This window comes from Rhincodon typus, chromosome 8 (assembly GCF_021869965.1).
Source record: "Rhincodon typus isolate 14 chromosome 8, sRhiTyp1.1, whole genome shotgun sequence".
NCBI lineage: Eukaryota > Metazoa > Chordata > Chondrichthyes > Orectolobiformes > Rhincodontidae > Rhincodon > Rhincodon typus.
In genome coordinates this window covers 12,324,561-12,346,353 of record NC_063339.1, presented here as the reverse complement: position 1 = coordinate 12,346,353, position 21,793 = coordinate 12,324,561, and the positions used below count along the sequence as shown (strand labels likewise).

At 39.8% G+C, this 21,793-nt stretch overlaps 1 protein-coding gene across 6 annotated transcripts in view; it reads right to left on the bottom strand.

Moving 5' to 3' along the window:
- The window catches only part of lin52 (lin-52 DREAM MuvB core complex component), a 77,912-nt gene that overhangs the window by 34,072 nt on the left and 22,047 nt on the right, over window positions 1-21,793 (bottom strand). Inside the window, exon 6 of one of the 6 annotated variants that reach the window (XM_020521527.2) lies at window positions 12,661-12,792. The exons of the other annotated variants lie outside the window; for them this stretch is intronic. Coding sequence (XP_020377116.1) covers window positions 12,791-12,792 — 2 coding nt within the window. The 3' untranslated portion in view covers window positions 12,661-12,790. Of the gene's footprint in view, window positions 1-12,660; window positions 12,793-21,793 lie in introns of those variants that run through there. 6 annotated transcript variants of the gene reach the window in all.

The following is a 21,793-nucleotide window of genomic DNA, read 5'->3' as shown; positions in this document are numbered from 1 at the left end:
AGCGGCAAATTAGTCAAACATGATCTGCTCTTCATAAAACCATGCTGACTCTGATAGATAGCATTTTGATTTTCCAAGTGTCCTGATATTGCTTCCTTGATAATTGATTCTAACACTTTCCCAACAACAGATGATAAGCTAATAGGTCTGTAATTTCCCACATATTGCCTCCCTCCCCTTTTTGAATAGGGGCATTACATTAGGATTTTTCCGACCCACTGGAACTTTTCCCCTGTCCAGGAAATTTTGGAGTATTGTAACAAATGGTCCACTATCTCTGCCGCCACTTCTTTAATACCCTAGGATGTAGGCCATCAGGCCTAGGGGACTTGTCCTCATCCTAATAGTTTGCTGAGTACCTTTCCCCTGTCAATGTTAATTGTTCTAAGTTCTACCTTTTCTATTGCCTTTGACTTGCCCATTCCAATAGGATTGGTACTATTGTCCTCCACTGTGAAAACTGAGGCAAAGTACTGATTTAGCATCACTGCCACTTCAGTGTTCCCCAAGAATTGTACTTGCTCTGTGTAGCTGAGTGTTGGGGCTCAAGAAAACTAGAACACAAGACTACTTATGTGCGGAATAATAAGCAGAATAAGCGGAAAGTTATAGACAGGGCTAAGCATTCTATAACAAATTAATCAGATCTAAGCTCTACATCCGGTCATGAATGGTAGTGGATAATTAAATAACTAGCAAGAGAAGACAGTCTCATAAATATCCCAATCCTCAACGATGGCAAAGTTCAGCACATCAATGCAAAACATAAGGATGCAACATTTGTAACAATCTTTGGCCACAAGTGGCAAGTGAATGATCCACCTTGGTCTCCTCCAGAGGACCCCAGCATCACAGATGCCAGTCTTCAGCTAACGTGATTCATTCCATATGATATCAGGGAACAGCCGAAGGCACTGAATATTGCAAAGACTTTGGGCCCTAACAACATTCCGACAATAGTACTGAAGACTTATTCTCTAGACTTGCCAGGTTCATAGCCAACCTGTTCCAGTATAGATATCTAAATGACAATGTCCGAAATTGCTCAACTATGTCCGGTGCTCAAAAAGAAGTACAAATCAAACCCAATCAAGTATCACCAGTCTACTCTCGATCAACAGTAAAGTGATGGAAGGGGTAATCAACAGCATGATCAAGCATCACTTGTTTAGCAATTACCTGTTCACTAACATTCAGTTTGAGTTCCATCAGGGCTACTCATTTTCTGACTTCATTACAGCTTTGATTTAAACATGGACAAAAAAGCTGAACTCCAGAGGTGAGGTGAGGTGAAAATGAATGTCTTTGACACCAAGACAGCATTTGCCTGAGAGAGAGATCAAGGGACCCTAGCAAAACCACAGACAATGGGAATCAGAAGGAAACTCTCCACTGGTTGCAGTCAGACATAGCACAAATGAAGATGGAAGTCAATAATCTAAGCTCCAGGACATCTCTGTAAGAGATCCTCTGTGTGTGCCAGGCATTTTCAACAAAACAGAATAAAACCATATCCCCTTGATATTCTGAATCCCTCACTATCAACATGCTGGGGGTTATCATTGACCAGAAACTGAATTGGACTAAGTTACAACTCTCACTCTCAGAGACCAGGAATCCTGCAGCATGTACCTCACCTCCCAATCCTCCAAAGCAGGTCAACCACCTACAAGGCACAAGTCAGGAATGTTAAGTAACACTCCCCACTTTCCTGGATGAGTTCAACTCCAACATAATTTAAGCAGCTTGACACCATCTAGGGCAAAGCAGCCCACTTGTTTGGCAGCACTCTGACAAACATTCACTTCCCCACCACTGATAATCAGCAATAGCAGTTTGTACCATCTGCAAGATGAACTGAATCAACTTACCCAAGGATCATTAAGACAGAACTTTCCAAAAACACCACTATTATGATTGAAAAGGTTCAGAGTAGCAGATACAAGTGAACACCACCACTCCCACCACACCGTGCTGACTTGGAAACATATCACTGTGGTTTCAGTGGCACTGGGTCAAAGTCCAGAACTCTCTTCCCACAGTACTGTGATGCAACTATGCAAAAGTAGCAGTTCAAGAAAGCAGCTTACCATCTCCTTCTTAAGGACAGCTAGGGCTGGGTAATAAATGCTGGCGTAGCTAGCAAAACCCACATCCCATTAAAATACTTTGAAAAAGAAAGTGCAGTAAAATTATTTGCTTAGTGTAGCAGGGAAGACTGGGACTTGGGGAAGTCTAAAATCTGCTGTTGCCAGTAGCCTGGCTGAGATGTTGGGACTGTGCCTCTACTAAAATGCTGAGGGCAGCCTGGCCATCACAGGGATATACAGTCTAGGTAGTAGATCACCTCAGTTAGAAAAGAAGGACAAAAGATCTGACAGAGACCTGGAATGATGTCCTTTTTAGGCGATAACTGAATATGTGGAATTTGGATGAAGAAAGACCTGTTGTCAGCTGGGGATCAGGCAAGATTTTTAAAGGAGGGAGCTAAAACTCCTCGAGAAGAGGATACAGTTTAAAGAATCCAGGACTCATAGCAATGACTTATGTTTGGGTGGAGTCCTGAGAAATTTACCAGACCTGACTTGGTTGTGTCTGCCACTTAACGTGCAGTTTGTGATATGTTCAACTAGAATTTGCCTGTTAATTCATATTTATATTTACCTCATATTAATTCTGGCTTGAACAGTATAGTATAGAAAATATTTACAGTTTGCTTTATTGATGCTTACATAGTAACATTTCTTCTGTTTGTTTGAAATCATAGAATATTGTGGCTTTAGTTCTCAATAAATAACTGGATTTCAAATTTCATATACTTGAACTTACTTATCCCTAACCAGGTCACAATTTGGTATAATTGTCAGATACACAACAGTTTGCAGCAAAAGTAATAGCAGTTGTACACAGTGGAAAATGTATCTGCATGCTCATTAAGGGAGAAATTTTAAAGGAGATGGGAGAGGCAAGTTTTTTACATGGAGAGTGGTCCTGGAAGGCACTGCCAGAGGAGGTGGTAGAAGCAGATACAATAGCAACATTTAAGAAGTATCTTGAATAGGCAGGGAATAAAGTGATACGGACCACATAGAAACGAAAGATTTTTAGTTTAGAATGGCATCATGTGTCAGCGCAGGCTTGGGGTGAAGGGCCTGTTCTGTGTTGTTCATTTGTTCTTTGTTTTTTATAGGTGGTGCTCTTGACTCTCAAATAAATTGGCCAACACTTTTACCTCAATACCACAGTTGAGGCTGTTGGATCAGGTCCAGCTCAGGGTGGCAGTCGCTTGGCCTGGCGTGGCAGTCTTTCTGCCTGGTGTGGCATCAGCATGGACTTCCAAGGTAATTCCAGCGTGGTCTCCCGACCTCAAGAGTCTTGTGGTGAAGCCTGGCACATTCTGGAGTCAAGGCCCGGTGCAGACTGGAGGCTAGGTGCCAGCATGGATCAGGTTGGAAGGGCTGTTGTTCTGAACTTGTTATTTCTCTATTTTCTCATTTATTCCTACGATCTGTAATGCTCGACATTTTATTTCTTTATTTTTCTAATTTCATTTTTTCCTAAGAGCTTGTACTGAAGAATCCATACCTAGGTATCTTGTACCTATGTTGGCACTCTAAGTGGTGACTTGTAAACTTTTCACAGTACTCATTTGAGTACATGTGACTATAAAGCTAATTCAAAATGCCATGGGATGGTAAGGCATTTACCTAAGAATGAGGTATCCAATCCTTGCCATGCCTGAAGTACAACTGCCTCTTATCGCTCATGATGTGGCATCAACCCCTATGAGACATAAAATAACCATCTATTTCACATTCGAACACTTTCAAATCAAGGTGAATGGAACAGCAGAAAATAAGGGCAAAGGAAAATAGAAGAAAATACGAAACAAAACATGTATTTTGATAATATATATATAAAGCATCACAGCTTGCTAATTTGTGATATAGTGGGCAAAACTGTGACCTATAAATTAGCTGCATAGCTAACCATTCCAAATTTTCATTGGCAGTAAACAGGTTAAGTTGCAATGTAGAAAAAGGCAGTACTGGATATGTAGTTAAAATGCCATTTTGAGATTCTACAGTGTGTAATCTTTACTTAATGGATTTAAAGCCCATTCTCTCAGGGCTGATCACAGAGTGTGCACAGTGGAGAAGAAAAGACAGCCCTCTCCTTTCCCTTGCCACCTTATTCTGAAGTTTGTGTTCAGGATTCAATTACACAGTTATTGATACCTCACAACGATATTTAAAATGCAGACGTGAAGCCTGATTTCCCTTGGGCCTGCTCCTCTTTATTTCAATGCCAACGTCCCTAAGTGAATTCCTGAGGCGTCCATATTAATATGTCTTCAGTCTGGATTCATTCATTAAACACTCTGCAAGGTTTATGATGCTATGATTATTAGCCAACAAGTCCTTGAATCTCAATTTATTTATGCAAATGTGAGTTTTTCCTTGAATTGCCTGAAAAAAATGCTCCACGCTCATCCAGAGAGCTCTCAAACCAGAGAAGAACTAGAAGGTTTTAATTTTTTTCCTTCCCCACCCATCTCACCCCCTAGAAATAAGCAGCTAATTTTTTTTCTTATTAACTATAGTTTTTTTTCCAGACTGGGGTTGTACACAATATTTTGCTTGTTATTTTTAACCTTGTACAGGACTTCAGCTAATTTTATATACCACAATTCAAAATAGTGCACAGATTACATAATTGAATCTTATACAGGAAGACTACTTCCACTGCTAGCAGAATAGTAATTTTAACATGTAGAGAGAACAAGTGCACAAGAGTGAATACTGAACAGTAATTGAGGGCTGAGATAGCTTACAGACTAGATACCTCAAGATTAGTTATAGGCCATCATCAAGACTGCCTGAAACACAGTGCACAGCAAGAGGCCATTCAGCACATTGTGAATATGTCAGCACCACAAGACAATGATGTTCATTCTTTATAGTCTGCTAAAGGACCTAAGATAGACGTTAGATTCAAAGTTCACTCTCAGTATGTTTCTTTACAAAATTGTATGATATGAATGTTAAGACAACAGTTTTAAAGTTTTGAGTTTGTAACTGCTCCCAATAGGCACAATGTAACTGATGAATGAAAATGTTAATCATAAGAGGATTCACACAAACACTGTAGACTCACTGCTAATCATTGTTGATTACTCAGAACTAATATCACTAGAAATGAAAGTGAAATTTCGAAGCTCATGCACTAAATTACAGATATGATGGGGCTGTCACATCACAATGAAACTGGTAGTTAATAGAATTGTACTTCAAGTACACTGGAAAGCCACGGCAGCATTTATGGATTCAGAAATAGTTAACATTTCAGGTCTGCAACCTTTCATAAGAACTGGGAACTGTAAGAAAAATAATAAATAAGGTTTGAGTAAATCAAAGGGTAAGAGTGGGAAGAAAAATAAAAAGGTCTGTGATTAGGTGTAGGATAAATTGAATGACGATAGTGGTGCAGGGTCAAAGTGATTGCTAATTTGACAAGTAAAGAAACAAAAGATGCGTCAAGAAGAGGTGTAAATGACAGGATCCTCTAAAGATGCCATTCAAAAGCAAAGTCAAGGCACTAAGAGAGAAGCGAGAGAAACAATGGAGTGATAAACCATAATGCCAAAATGACACCCAAATATGCCTTGCCATGGCCCATGTTATCAGCTGGCCAAAGCAGGCTGCAGGAAGCATCCGCATGCGCCTGCATTGCTCATATCACCATTTAGAGGCTGGGAGGTGTGGGGTGTGAGAGACGCAGAAGTGGAGATTAGGCTGACAAAGCAAAGTGCAGTAGGTCTCCTCTGCCACTGCTCCTTCACCATGCACACTCTGTCCGCTGGCACTCTCCAGATACCTCGCTACCCAAGCGGTGTCACTTCCTGGTACCCAGAAGGCCATGCTAAGGGACCAGCAATGCTGCTACGCCTGTTCCCTCCCAACTGCTGCTCCCCCTCTCTCTGTCAAAAGGAGGGTGGTTCCCTCCTTGTTCAGGTGCCAAATTGGCCACTGATGCATCTGCGGACATGGCTAATGACATCAGCTGGCTACTTCACTTTGTTCCTGCAACTGTGCACTCATAGCTACATCACGCACAACAAATGTGCCTGAGAAAAAGAAGCTAACCAGCAAAGAGAAACAAAATGAGATGGAGGCAGGGATTATGACCTGAAGTTGCTGCCCCCAGTATTTAGCCAAGAAGGCAGTAATGCTTCCAGTCAAAAGATGAGGTGCTGTTCTTCAAGCTTTCATGAGCGGCATCAGAAGACTACTGCAGGTCAAGGACAGAAATGCTATAATGGACATAATGTGAGGAATTAAAATAACAGGCAACTGGAAGCTCAGTTTCAAGCATCCATACTTAATGGAGGTGCTCTGTAAAACATTTACCCAAAGTAGACTATGTCTCCCCACTGTAAAGGACAGTATATCATGAACAATGAATACAGGGTGCCAAATTGAAAGAAAAAACAGTAAACTGCTGATTCATTTGAAATTTGGGGCCTTGGATCGTGAGGATGGGAGATAAAAGTGTGATGTTATGACTCCTGTGGTATGGAAAGGTGAAAACATCTGTTCCTTCACCTCCTTCTTTTTCTCACCCTCTCCCTAACCTACAGAACCTTTTCAGACAAGCATTCGATGAAGCATTACCTAACAGGTTTGACAACAAAGTTAAAGCATGCTGAATAAAAAGGACAGTGACAGCATGGTTGTGAAGTTGGCTAAGTGGTAAGTAACAGAGGGCAGTGGTGAGTTGATATTTTTCATACCAGAGTAAGGTATACTGCGGGGTTCCCTCAGGAATCACTATTAGGATTTTCTTTCCTAGATCTATATTGGTTATGTGGGCTTGGCAGTACAGTGCACAATTTCAAAATTTTCAGATTGCACAAGACTTGGAAGTATTGCAAACTTTGAGGGAGATAGCAATGGACTTCAAGAGGACATTGACAGAGTGATAAAATGGGCAAAGTTGCAGCAGATTAAATGTAATGCAGAAAATTATAAAGTGATACATTTTATTAGAAGACATAAACAAAAGGGTGCAATTCTAAAAGGAGTGGGCACAAAGAGAACTGGCAGTAGGTGTGCAGACATCAAAGTATTGGTAGGCCAGGGCAAGAAGACAATAATATAGCAGGTAGAATCCTGAGCTGTACAAAATGAGAGTTAAAGTACATTGGAAATAGAAATAAGTATTTTGGAACTTGAACCCTCTCAATAAGCCAGATCATGCCCGATCGCGTACCTCAAGTCATTTTCACAAACTATCCCCTTGATGTTGTAGGCATCATAGAAACATGACTGCAAGGAAATCTGGGCTGGGAACTAAATATCTAAGGATATGCATCCTATCAAAACGAAAGGCAATGGGCAGAGGGGATGGGGTTACCTTGTTAGTAGGAAATGAAATTAAAATCGCTAGCAAGAAGGCATAGAATCTGTGGGGGTAAATTTGAGGAACAGTGAAAGAAAAAAAGACACTGATGGGAGTTATGTACAGGCCTCCTAGCAGTAGTCAGGATTTGGAGCAGAAAATAAATCAGAATATAGAAAAGGCATGCAAGAAAGGCACTGTTACAATAATAATGGAGGACTTCATTATCAGGTGGACTGGGAAAATCAGGTTGACAGCGGATCCCAAGAAAATTAGATAAATGTGAAGTACTGCATTTTGGTAAGATAAGTCAGGGCAGGACTTATATATTTAATAGTAAGGTCCTAGGGAGTGTTGCTGAACAGTGATCTTTGGTGCAGATTCATGGTTCCTTGAAAATGAAGTCACAGGTAGACAGGGTAGTGAAGAAAGTGTTTGGTACACTTGTCTTTATTGGTCAGTGCATTGAGTACAGGAATTGAGAGGTCATATTGCAGCTCTACAAGACATTGGTTATGCCACTTTTGGAATACTGCATTCAATTCTGGTCTCCTGCTATAGGGTAGATATCGTGAAAGTTGAAAAGATTTACGAGGATGTTGTCAGGGTTGGAGGGTTTGAGCTATAACGAAAGGCTGAATAGGCTGGGGCTATTTTCCCTGGAGCATTGGAGGCTGAGGGGTGACCTTATAGAGGTTTATAAAATTATGAGGTGTGTGGAGAGAGTAAAAAGCCAAGGTCTTTTCCCCAGGGTAGGGGAGTCCAAAACTAGAGGGCATAGGTTTTAGGTGAGAAGGGAAAGATTTAAAAGGGACCAAAGAGGCAATCTTTTCACGCAGAGGATGATGCGTGTATAGAATGGGCTGCTAGACGAGTTGATGCAGGCTGGTACAATTACAACATTTAAAAGGCATCTGGATGGGTAATGAATAGGAAGGACTTAGAGGGATATGGGCCTAATACTAGCAAATTAAGGATTAATTAAGGATATCTAGTTGGCATGGAGGAGTTGGACCAAAGGGTCTGCTTCCTTGCTGTACATCTCTATGATTCTAAGGTCTAAAAGGAATTTGAGGAGTGTCGACAAGATGGTTTTTTTTTTGGAGCAGCTCGTGGTAGAGCCAAATAGGGAAGATGTAATTCTGGATTTGGTGATGTGTAATGAGGCAGACTTGATAAGGGAATTTAAGGTGAAAGAATCTATCAGGGAACAGCGACCATAATATGATAGAATTCACCCTGCAGTTTGACAGGAAGAAGCTGGAATCCGATGTAATAGTATTACAATTGAGTAAAAGTAACTACAAAGTCATTAGTGTGGGGCTGGCCAAAGTTGATTGGAAGGGGAGTCTAACAGGGAAGACAATGGAACAGCAATGGCAGGAATTTCTGGGGGTAATTCGGGGCACACAGCAGAAATTCAACCAAAGAAAGAAGAAACATATTGAAGGGAGCATGAAGCAACCAAGTCAGGGACATCATAAAAGCAAATAAACAAGCATACAATGTGGTGAAAATTACTGGGAAGCTAGAGGATTGGGAAGGATAACTAAAAAAGCAATGGGGGGAGAAGATGAAATATGAAATGTAAGGTAGCTAGTAATATAAAAGAAGATTGCAAGTCTTTTTCAGATATATGAAAGATGAGAGGCAAGTGTAGACATTGGACCAATGGAGAATGAGGCTGGAGTAGTAGTAATGAGGAACAAAGAAATGACTAAGGAATTGAACAGGTACTCTGCATCAGTCTTTACGGTGGAAGGTACCAGTAGCATACCAGAATTTCAACAGAGTCAGAGGGCAGAGGTGAATATATGGGCCATCACTAAGGAAGCTGAAAAATCTGAAGGTAGATAAATCACACAGACCAGATGGACTACAGCTGATTGTACTTTGTCAAGGGGACGTCATGCCTGACAAATCTGTTAGAATTTTTTGAGGACGTAACAAGCAAGTTAGACAAAGAAGAGCCAATGGATTTGATCTATTTGGATTTCCAGAAGGCAGCAGTCCTGCTGCTCAGGAGGCTGCTAAATAAAACAAAAGCCCATGGTGTTAGGGACAAGGAATTGACATGGTTAGAGGATTGGCTGACTGGCAAAAGGCAATAACGGGATAAAGAGTTCTTTTTTAGGATGGCAGCCAGTGACTAGTGGAGCTCCATAAAGATCAGTATTTGGACCACAACAAATACAAAGTTGCTGGAAAAGCTCAGCAGGTCTGGCAGCATCTGTGAATTAAAAAAAATAGTTAACTTTTTAGGTCCGGTCCTTCCTCAGAACTGGGACCACAACTGTTCACTTTATATATTAGCGATCTGGACATAGGAACTGAGGGCATTGTTGCTAAATTTCAGATGACACAAAGCTAGGCGGAGGGGCAAGTAATGTTGAGGAAGCAGAGAGGCTGCAGAAGGACTTGGAGAGGCTAGGCAAATGGGCAAAGAAATGACAGTGGAATACAATGTGGCAAAGTGTGAAATGATGCACTTTGGTTGGACGAATAGAGGTATAGACTAATTTCTAAACATGGAAAGGCTTCAAAAATCTGAAGCACAAAGGGTCTTTGGAGTCCTAATTCAGGGTGCTCATATTGTTAACATGCAGGTTCAGTTGGCAGTTAGAAAGACAAATGCAATGTTAGCATCCATTTCAAGAGGTCTAGAGTACAAAAGCAGAGATGCACTGCTGTATATTGACATATAAGGCTCTGGTCAGACTGTATTTAGAATATTGTGAGCAGTTTTGGGCCCCTTATCTAAGGAATAATGCGCTGGCATCGGAGGAGGTCCAAAGGAGGTTACAAGAATGATCTTGGGGATGAAAGGCTTGTTATATGAGAAGTGGTTGAGGTCTCTGGGTCTCTAATCGATGAAGTTTAGAAGGATGAGGGGGGAGAACTGATTGAAACTTACGGAATGTTGAGAGGCCTGAATAGAGTGGATGTGGGAAAGACGTTTCCATTAGTAGGAGTGACTAGGGCCCAAGGGCACAGTCTCAGAGTGAAGAGATGACCTTTTAGAACTGAGGTGTGGAGGAATTTCTTCAGCCAGAGGGTGGTGAATCTGTGGAGTTGAGTATTTTTGAGATAGAGGCAGATTGCTAAGGGGATCAAGGGTAACATGGAGAAGGCAGGAGAATGGGGTTGAGAAACATATTAGCCATGACTGAATAGTAAAGCAGACTCAGTGGGCCAAATGGACTCATTATGTTCCTACATATTATGATCTTCCTTGCTTTCAAGTGCAAACTCTGCATTATTTTAATATTCAAATCTCCTCTAGACACATATTTTGTTTCTTCATTTGTCCCATTACCATGCTCTTTTTGGTTTTGAATGACCACGTTATCATGACAGGCCATCAATATGAAATGTCAATTATGTTCATCTCATCAGATGCTGCCTGATCTGTTGAATATTTCTGGCATTTTTTTATTAAACGAAACAGAAAGCGTTTTTAAAAAAATTGTACTTTCAAGCAAAAACAAGATACATTGCACATCCGGATAAATCATGTAGAGTTTTATGACAAAGCAATATTGCCATACTCCTTACTATCAGGAACAAAATTAATGCAATTTCAGTTCCAAGAGCTATGCCCATCTGGACATAAACTAAAACTCACTAATGGTTAAGTGACCTTGGCTCATTCATATTTATGATTAATAGAAGATTGAGCTACCCGTCTTTTAAATAAACTCAAAAAGTACAGTCATACAGAGTGTGACTAATAGGCAGTACGCATGTCATGTACTGCTTTTCAAATTTAATACTGTATTGTGTTGACAATTTTCATGTTCTTCGTTTTGTATGACTCTTTTTATGCATCATTATTATAGAAATGTAAGATTAGGAACATTCCCGCACTCTCCTCCCCCGCCCAAAAAAAAAGCTTGTTTAACCATTCATTGTGATGTTACCTGAATAACTCCTTCCACCTGGCTTGGCTCCACATCCTTTAATACCTTTTATTAGCAAAAAAATGTATTGCTCCCAAACTTTAAATTATTAACTGAGCTAGAATCTACTGCTTCAGGTTCCATACTTCTTCCTCACAAGTGAAAGAAGTGCTTCCTAACTCATCTCCTTAGTCCCAGCTCATATGTTAGACTTTATAACTTTGGCCAAGTGTTTTTAGTAGGAGGGTTAAAATGGGGTTCAGCCAAATATGTTGATGCTGTGAGGATACAGTTCTCCTAGCACAAGTCACACTTCAGTTATCACAACTGACACTTAGGCGGAATTAAAAACGAAAAGAACTGCAGATGCTGTAAATCAGAAACATAAAACAGTAGCTGCTGGAAAAGCTCAGCAAGTCTGGCAGCATCAGTGAAGAGAAATCAGAGTTAACGTTTTGGGTCCGGTGACTGAGGAAGGTACTCTGAGGAACGGTTACCGGACCCAAAATGTTAACTCTGATTTTTCTTCACTTAGGAGGAATTCACAGCTAAGCCCGTGCAAACATGCACTTCCAGCATAGCTCATTGAGGCAGTGATCATTTTGAACCCCCTATTCAGCTTAGCTAGAATACAATGGCAAAAAATTTATCAGCTGAACCTTCAGGAATGTGTTAACATTTTCAGCCTAAATTGCCCTGTAAAATATTAATAAAGAAAACTCCTGAGACGAGCTATTTCTGTTTATCCAACCAAAAAGAGACTGGCTGGGTATATTGAGGGTTTCTTGGACAGCAAGAATTTACTTGGATCTGATGAGTCCCTCTCCACATGATTGTCATTTCCATTCCTGCATGATAATCTTCACATTCAGGACCACATATTATGTTCAGCAATAGCCCATTCCAGTGATGGTGCATTTCCACTTGTAGAAATAAAAGTACAACCTCTATGGATATTTCTTTGACAGCTCTGCAACCTCTCCACATCCCGAAAATCCCATCCCTTCACCCCGAAAACAATGAATCCTTGCTGGGTTATATTCTCTAGGTGCCAATCAGAGTCCAATATCTCATCCAACTGGCCTTTAGAATGTTTGTCACTCTTAAATGATGGCAAAAAATTTGATCACTAAAAGCCATGTTCATGAAATCCAGTCCAGTCTGAACCTGGCACACATAAAGCATTTCCAACAGGAATCTGAACATCAGCTAGAGGCAGGAGCCCCACTCTATTCCATCCTCCCTCAAATTAACCAATTTCAATTGTGGTGATTCGACTACCACTCCAACAAGGAAGATACAGAACTTTTCTGGTCAGAGTGGCTCAGCTGCTTATTTTGGGAAAACAAAAGACAAAGGCAAATGTTATCATTTTAATGTTTTGAGAAGGCTGATCAAGTGAGTTCATGTCTATTTTTCCACTTTTTGGATATGATTTCAAATCTACTGAGACTGATTGGATAAAACTCTCGTTCTCAAGTCTACAGGCATCCTGCATCAAAAAAAGGGAGAAATGAATCACTTATATTGCATTTAATTTTGTTTATATATACAATTACAAATGTTGAGATTGTAGAAATGCCCATGTTTACAAAATACCTCCAACATGAAGTGAGCAGAGAAAAGGCTACAGGGATCACAAATAATCATTTGTGTGCACATGTTTGCAAGAGTTCATTATTAGGTCCCTCCTACAACTGCAAAGAAAATTATTATCAAAAAACACAGTGCATATCAGCTAAAACTGAGATAAAATTGACCAAGTAGAGGACTTCACTAAATAACAGCACTGAATTCCCTCTATCTTATAATGCCTAGCAGGCTGACCAACATTCAAATAGGTGATTTATTTCTAAAGAGCTTCATTAGGAAGCCAGAGACACAAATTTACAAAAAGAAATCAGGAACCTAATGAAACCATTTCAGATCAAACCACATTCATTCCTCAGTTAATCCTCTTAACCATCAGCTTCTCCTTTTTCTAATCTGATTCTCTGCAGAAAAATAAAAAGGATTTTTTTTATATACGACAAACTGTTAAATGCTTGTGGAGGAAAGTTAAGCAGAGTAGATAAAATCCTCACAAATAGCTGATCCTCTTTGTCATTTAATTTGCATTCTGGGTGACTTAAAGTCATGAAATCTGCTCATGGACCATTTCCTTTCACTGGAGGTCAAATTTAGAGTACAGTAGCAAGACAGATACATGTCCACACAAGTTTCTCACTAATTTCTAACACACAATAAAAAGTGTGGTTATAACCTTTGGAGAAATTCAAAGAATAGAAAAAATAGCTTCATTATTAGTTTGCAACTAATCCAGCAATGTGTGGCAACAAAAGATATGCCACAATTTCTAAATCATTCACTCTATGAAGGCTTATGTGGCTGTCTCATTAACCTCGCAAAATGGGAAAATTGTAATCATGCTGGGAGTTTCTTCGCTGAAATACATCGCATGTCATGAAACTGTCGAACTTGCAGTGTTAATACAAAGTAATCTCAAAATTAATCAAAATCCTGGAAACTCCTTCCCTAACAGTACTAGGCATGTACCTCCCCAATATGGATTGTGGTGATTCGAGAAGACAGCACAGTGCAACCTCCTTAAAGGAAGATTAGGGATGGGCAATAAATGCTGGCCTCTGCTGCAATGCCCACATCCACGGAATAAATGGCAAAGTAATAATCTCATCACAACCGTTTACAGCTGGTACGTTATGTCCTAGGACCCCTAATAAAGTCCTGATTTATGGCGCTGGAATGACACTCAAATTTGGTAGTCCAGAAGGGAACAATGAAGCACTAGTGTCTTAATCTAGCAAGTAATGAATTGTTCCAATGGGTCTTCAAGACTTTTTCATCTGACTTAGCAGTATTTTTATCCCTGTCTTGCGATAAATTTCAGGATGCAAAGCTGTTTCAACATTCAGAAATGGAAATTAAAATTATTTTCATAAAGAAATCTATACAAGATATAGTTTGCACAATTTGGGACATTACAATGGTTTGTGCAATTCATTTGGAGAGAAGAAAGATGATTTGTAGCCTACGATTCCCAAAACATTCTACCACTGGGGTTTTGCTCTTGTCATATCTGGATTGATTGATCGATTGGTAAATAAAATCGTTATCATTGTATCATGTGACTACTAAGATAGTAGAAGATAACCCCACACACCTTAGGAGTTGTTAGATGAAAAAAGACTATGTGCTTATGAAAGCAGTTGCACCCTGTCTGCAGACATGATGAACAGGGCCATTGGTTCTTCAGGTTATGTTTGTACATTTCACATATCTATCCTGATATGCAGTTCTCAATTACCAAAATTCCCAAACATGCAATATTTTTGGTAGTAATGTAAAAATATTCTTAATTTACCTTCCTAATGTGTTTTCATTACATATAATAATCCAGTCCTTTAGTTTTCTTTCTGCTCCTAATTTGACTAATTTCACTCCTATGTCTCTCCACTGATTGCTCTATTTTGTTTTCTACACTTTCATTTTATTGATTAAGGACATTGACTATTGGGCATAATATTTGCGAGGTCCCAAATGTTAACAGTGACAACACTGAACCATTACTCATTTGTATTTCCTGCAATTTGCAACATGATCTGAAGGATGATTGCTTGCCACAAGATGCACCATTCCACTGCACATTATCGGAACCTCATCCCACACATGCCAAAAAGCTTTAACTTACCAAATTCTGTTGTCTGTATTGCATCTCAAAAACAATTCTGATCTAAAGTTCCAACTTTAAGATGAGAAGGTTGCAGAAGGCACATTGTAATCAGAAAGAAGGAGCACTTAATGTGAGACACTCCTTCATAAACCTCTGAACATGCCCCAAGAAGGTAACATTCTTTGAAGTTCAGATGACACAAATAAGCTGCTCAAGGTTCTTGCGGTTTATGCTGCCATCTCACTCCTTATCGTATTAGTACAGGACAGCATCCAGCTGGTATTTTATCTTCCATGTAACACAAACGATTCAGCATTTGTTACCCTCTGTAATGTTCTCCAGTCTGCGTGTTATCCTCCATACAATGCAATTTTAGTTAATTCCATAGATATAAACAGAGAAGTTAATGAACTCTATTGTGAAATTCCAGCATTTTGCAGCATCAAATGCTTGTGGTGGGCATATCAGTCTCCACTTCACCGCATTCTCTTGGACTGATGTCTCTTTCTTTGGTGCATGTAGTATCAGAAGGCTTCAGTGTGTGAAAAAAATCTTCCATTACACAAATAATTTTTTCAACTTTTGCTCAGATTTGATTCAGCCATCAGCAAAATATATCCATGCACTTAAAGTGAAAGATTAGACATTTCTCTCAGTGTCAGTTAGAGAAAGACACTGTGTTGTGGAGATGAACAACCACAACATAGCAGGGTGCTTTTTATAGACTGCACTGACAACCACATGTGTTTGAAAAAATCACCTTATCTTCCTGACCCCTGACTGACTCTATTGTGTTACTTGAAGTATGGTTCAGAATTGTGTCTGCAGCAATGCTGAACCTAAATTTACAAATATGAATTAAGAGCAGGATCAGGCCAGTAGAACCCTCTAGTCTGCTTTGCTATTCGAAAGATCATGGCTGATCTGATTCCACATTCTGTCTAGCCCCAGCAATTACTGACTCCTTTATAAGTCAAGAATATACCTACCTCTGCCTTAAATATATTAAATAACCCTACCTCCACCACTCTCTGGGGAGGAGTGTCCTAATAATCACCACCCTCAGAGGGAAAAAAATCTTCATCTCATTTCTGAATGGGAGGCCCCCTATTTTTGGTAAGGGGTTGGTTATCTTGGTTGGTTGAATAGCTGGTCTACGATGCAGCATGGGTTCTATTCTCGCACTAGCTGAGATTACCATGTAAGACTCTCCTCAACCTCTCCTCTTGCCTAAGGCCTGGTGACCATTAGATTAAACTATTACCAGCTGTCTCTCTAATGAGAGAGTGGCCCAATGATCTGGTAGGACAATAGTGACTTTACTTTTTACTTCAAGTCTCTTCAATTCTGAACTTCAATTATTTATTCTTTATGCAAGGAATCCACTTATTCTTGTTTCTTCAATACTCTGTCTCTTCCATATGTCTTCAAACACCAGTTCAGGCCATATGCTAAACTAACCAGCATATCTGAGGTGGGCACTCTCAGAATTTTGGAATGAAGGATTAATGAACCATAACCAAGTGTGTTTTTTTTAAATAGCAGATGCATACAGAAGCACAGAGGCACAAAGTAGTCTTCTCATTCAGTCATGGAAAGGTTTAGAATTCAAATGTTTCCTATCCTGTCCTATTTTTGAAAACATAAGGAGAGAGGAGGAAGGGCAGTTTTGCAATATTACTATTCAATTTATTATCTTGAAATAACTTTACAATACTTCATGTTGCAGCATCCACAATCCATCTCAGGGTGGCAGTTTCAGCATACAAAATACTTGGCTGAAAACTATATATATACAGGTTGGATCTAATATAAATGATAAATTGCTTGCTTTAAAAATATTTTAATGTTGCAGGTCAGAATTATTCAAAACCTGTGGTCTGATAGCTCAAGCCAATTGCCACTTGGCTCTATTAAAACCTTCTCAGAATTTCTCAAAACTGGATCTAGCCAAAACCAACAAGTGTTTAACTATCAATGTATTCACAAGACCCAGGAGGGTAATCTGAATTCAATTACTATAAATAACATTAGTTAGAAAACAAGCAGAGGGCCCCTGAGGGACAAGGAGCTGTGATGACAAGCTGCAGCCTCTTCCTGCAGAACAATTCATTAGGCAGAGCATAACAGATGTGCCACGTGCTCACTGAAACCCATCAATCCTACTGGGGATTCATGTAATTATTTGAGTTTCGAGTGGCAGGAGCCACCAGCGGCATGGCAGCTGCACAGGCACAGGGGACCCTCATGTTTTAATCAGCATCACTTAAACAGGCCCTCAGTGCACTTGACGCTAGCTTGATATGCAGTCAAGTGCAAATCTGAGCTGATGGTACAAGTAACTACAGTCTTGATCATTTTAAGTGGGATCTGCAAGACTTCACTAGCATGATGCCCATGCCCGTTTGCACGAGCAAGTTTGTGACTGGGGTTAATAAAAACAAGTATAACTCTCCCACTTATTTGGAATGCTATGAATTGCCAGATTAATTAAGGCAAGAAGGTGCATCAGGTACTACCCAATAAATCTCGATTCCTATCCTACTTAGTCACACAGTGTACCATTTTTGGCAATGCTGGATAAAAGAGGAACCTATTCACAGACCTCTGCTGATGCCACTCTGAAACCAGTCACTGTACATGCTTAATTTAATTAAACATTAAGACCACCTATTCCTAACTCCATAACATCTCCTGGCTTTGACCTTACTTCAGTTTATCTGCCACAGAAACCCTCATTTGTGCCTTCATCCAAAATTTTAAGCACTCCATCATTGGGATGGCGAGTCAGGAAAGGTGCCTTCAGCTGCATAGATCCGCAAATGTGAAATTCCCTCCCTTTGTCTCTCTGCTTTTCCTCCTCTCTCCCTTTTAAAAAATTCTTTGAAACTTACCTTGTTCAAGTGCCTTTTGCCCATCTGGCCCAATATTACATTAAGGAGGCTGTACAAATGCATGGTGCTATTGTTGTAATTTAGTCAGGCATTAGGCAAGTTTTGATTTAAAAACAGGCTCTTATTCTTTCACTTCATTCTATTCTGGGGCCGTGTCTGCGGAAATCTATTACCCTTGGGGATATTGGAATGAGCCACAGCTCTGTTCTGTAAAAGGACATCAGGAAATCTAATGACACAAAAACATCTTAGAAAGATATGTTCTTAGTTTCATTGGAGTCGGTGGAATGGAGGATTATTATGTTTGTTACCCCTCCCTCCACTTCACAAGGAGATGTCATAGAAAATGACAATGCACAATGCACTTTATGCCGATGATGGACGATATCACAAGGATTGTGATGAAATTGCTGTAAATCATAATCTGTACTCATTACTGTGAAACAGCATTGTCAGCATAAATATAAGTTAAATAATGTTGTATGTTGGAAAAGAGGGAGAACATGTATTCAGTTGCTGACATAATTCTGAAGTGCCCCTCCCTCGTCCCAATAAACAGTGATGACAACTGACATTACAGGAAGATTATCTGTTCTGCCTACTAGCCTGTTGCTAATAGACTATACATTTTATGACAAGCAAAAGCATTTTCTAATGTTCTACTAGCCTTCCAATCCTCTTTTTAACACAAGAAGGAACTGACAGGTAAGGGAATGCATTCCTTTCAGCTGCATCAAAACAGTTAGTGCCAATACTAAAATTAATAGCAGGAGAAATTTCACCTCCTAAAGTTTAAGGTTAGTAAATTAGTAACTAACTTTTTGTGTTTTATGCACAAAAACAACCAGATCCCTCTGCGCTGCACTTTTTGAAGTCTCTCTCAATTTAAATAATCTATCCTTTGATTCTTCCTACTAAAATGCATGATCACATACTTCCCCACATTAAACTCCATCTGTCACATTTTACTCATTTACTCACCTAGCTGTATCCCCTTGCAGATTCCTTATGTCCTCATCACAACATGCCCTTCTATTTATGTTTACATCATCAGCAAATGTGAATACACTGCAATCTGTCCTGTTGTCTAAGTCATTAACATAGAAAGGAAATAATTGAGGTCCTGAATTGATCCTTGTGGCACTCCACTATTTATGTCTTTCTAAACTGAAAAAGACCCGTTGATTCTGCCTTTCTGCCTGTGTGTGTTAACCAATCCTCACTCCATGCTAATATATTACTCCCAAACCATGAGCTCCTATCTTGTACAATAGCCTTTGATTGCCTTCTAGAAATTAGATCAGTAGTTGCAGGAAATGGGAAATAAAGGTATATTGAAGCAGGGATGCAACTGGGATTAGACCTCCTATTTTATTGACAAACACCAACACTAACTGTTTGGCTGAATCAACAATTTCCACAATGTAATTTCTCTGCAATTCTGTCTACTTTGATTAAACTTTAGCAGGTTCCATTAGTCTAAAAGACCTTGTTCCATCAGAAAGGCAAACACAAATACAAAACTAGATGGCGGGATCACATGGAGATCAAAACATCAACACCTCCTTGATTATACCAGTGTTTGGCAAAAGACTGAGAGGATTTAGAATTGATTTCAGACAGTGAGCTGTTATGATCTAGAGTGCGCTGCCTGAGAGGGCAGTTAAAGCAGATTCCGTGATAAAACTTTCAAAAGGGAATTGGATAAATTCTCAAAGGGGAAAATCTACAGAGCTATGGCGAAAGAACAGGGGATGCAGACAAACTGGGGAGCTCCCTCAAAGAAACGATACAGGCACAAATAGTCTCCCTCTGTGCTATACAATTCTGTATGATGGCGGACAAAAATTTATCATACCAGTCATTGGCTGCGTTTACCACATTAAAGATGTTACTTCAAAAACAGTCTTCAAAACCATGGAAACCACCTATATCCAGGAGGTCATTAATGCTAAATAACTGGAATAAAACTAAATGCAAAACATTTAGAACATTTGCTTTTTCTCCACCGTCTCAGAATGAAAACAAAATGGTGTCTATTTAAAATTTTATTTTTTTAGGCATTCATCCAATTCCCTTTTAAAATCTATTATGATTCTCCTAACACCATTACCCTTTTTACACTATAACATTTCCTGATTTATGCCTTTTTTTTGATGATACCCTTAAAATAATGTTTTCTAGTTACCAACTCACTGACCAGTGAAAATAGCTCCATGGTAGGACTATGAATAAATAACCATTTTTTACCCAGGCTAGATAAGGAATATTCCTAAAGGTCCTGACCTCTCTGGATGCTTTATCTTTATTCATGAACACTTTTTGTTAAGCAAGTTCAGTTGGATCTTTTACTGAAATTGGACAGTCAGAATCCATTTCCTAATCCTCACCAATTTACAATACAATTCTATCACATGCTGCTACCTTTTGATCTTACTCAAAAAGAGGGGCAGCACGGTCGCTCAGTGGTTAGCACTGCTGTCTCAGAGCGCCAGGGACCTGGATTCAATTCCAGCTTCGGGCGACTGCCTGTGTGGAGTTTGCACATTCACCGCCTGTCTGCATGGGTTTCCTCCAGGTACTCCGCGTTCCTCCCACAGTCCAAAGATGTGCAGGTGAGGTGGGTTGGCTATACTAAATTGCCCGTAGTGTCTAGGGTGGGAAATGCAGGGATAGGATAAGGATGGGTCTGGGTGGGATGCTTTTCAGAGGGTCAGTGTGGACTTGATGAGCTGAATGGCCTGCTTCCACACTGTAAGGATTCTATGAAAAGGGGTACAAGGGTGGCTAGTTAGCGAAAATGTAATATATATATTAAGTAGTAATCCAGGATTTGCACCCACTCTTTCACTGGCTCTAACCATTTGATGCAAATACTGGGAGGTAAAAGCAGGAAGTGTTGTATTGCCTAGCAGCAGAGGATCAGTCAATCAACCACATTCACCAAGAATTCCAAGGAAAAGCTGGAGTCCTCATCAATGCCATGGTGTCATTTAGGATGAAGAAGGAGGCCATTCACCTACTGGCCCCTTGTCAGCTCTGTGGAACAATCCAGTCAATCCCATTTCCCAGCTCCAAACTCACAGCTTTGTTTCACTCTTCATCTAACTTCCTTTAATAATCGATCATTGTTTCCGCTTCCATTAACGTCATGCACAGCAAGTTCCAAGTGATTATTAGCAAAGTAATGTTCTTTCTCACATATCTCCAGTACGTCTGGCCAAAACTTTAAATCTGCCCTTGTATCATCAACTAATGGAAACAGCTTCTTCTCACTTGCCTTATCCAATCGGTCACAATCTTGTAGACTTCTATCAAATCTCCTCTCAATATCCTTTGCTCCAAGGAGAACTCTGGCTTCTTCAATGTAATCTTGTAGTTAAAATCCCCCATTCCCAGAACCATTCTAGTAAATCTCTTCCGCACCCTCTTCAGAACTCTCATCCTCAAAAGCGGTAAACAAAACAGCTCACCATATTTTAGAAGTGGCCTAAGAGAACTTTACAAAGAGATTCCGCACTTTTGTATTCAATGCTTCAGTTATGAAACACAAGATTTCATATACAAATTTTGTTTGTTTTTTTCTTCAGATTTTAAAGGCATCAAGGAGTGTGGGATAAAGTGGGAATATGTCATTGAGATAGAGGATCAGCAATGATTATACTGAATGGCGGAGCAGGCTGGATGGCCTGCTCCTGCTCTATGTCTACATATACTTTGCAACTACGCTCTGCCACTTTCAAATATTTATGCACATGCATCCCAGATCCTGTATCTCTGCACGTGATTTAAGATGTATCATTTAGACTGTATTGCCTCTCCTTACCCCTTTTATCAAAATACATCAGCTCATGCTTATCAAATTAAATTCCATCTGCCATTTATTTTCCCGTTCTGCTACAGGTATC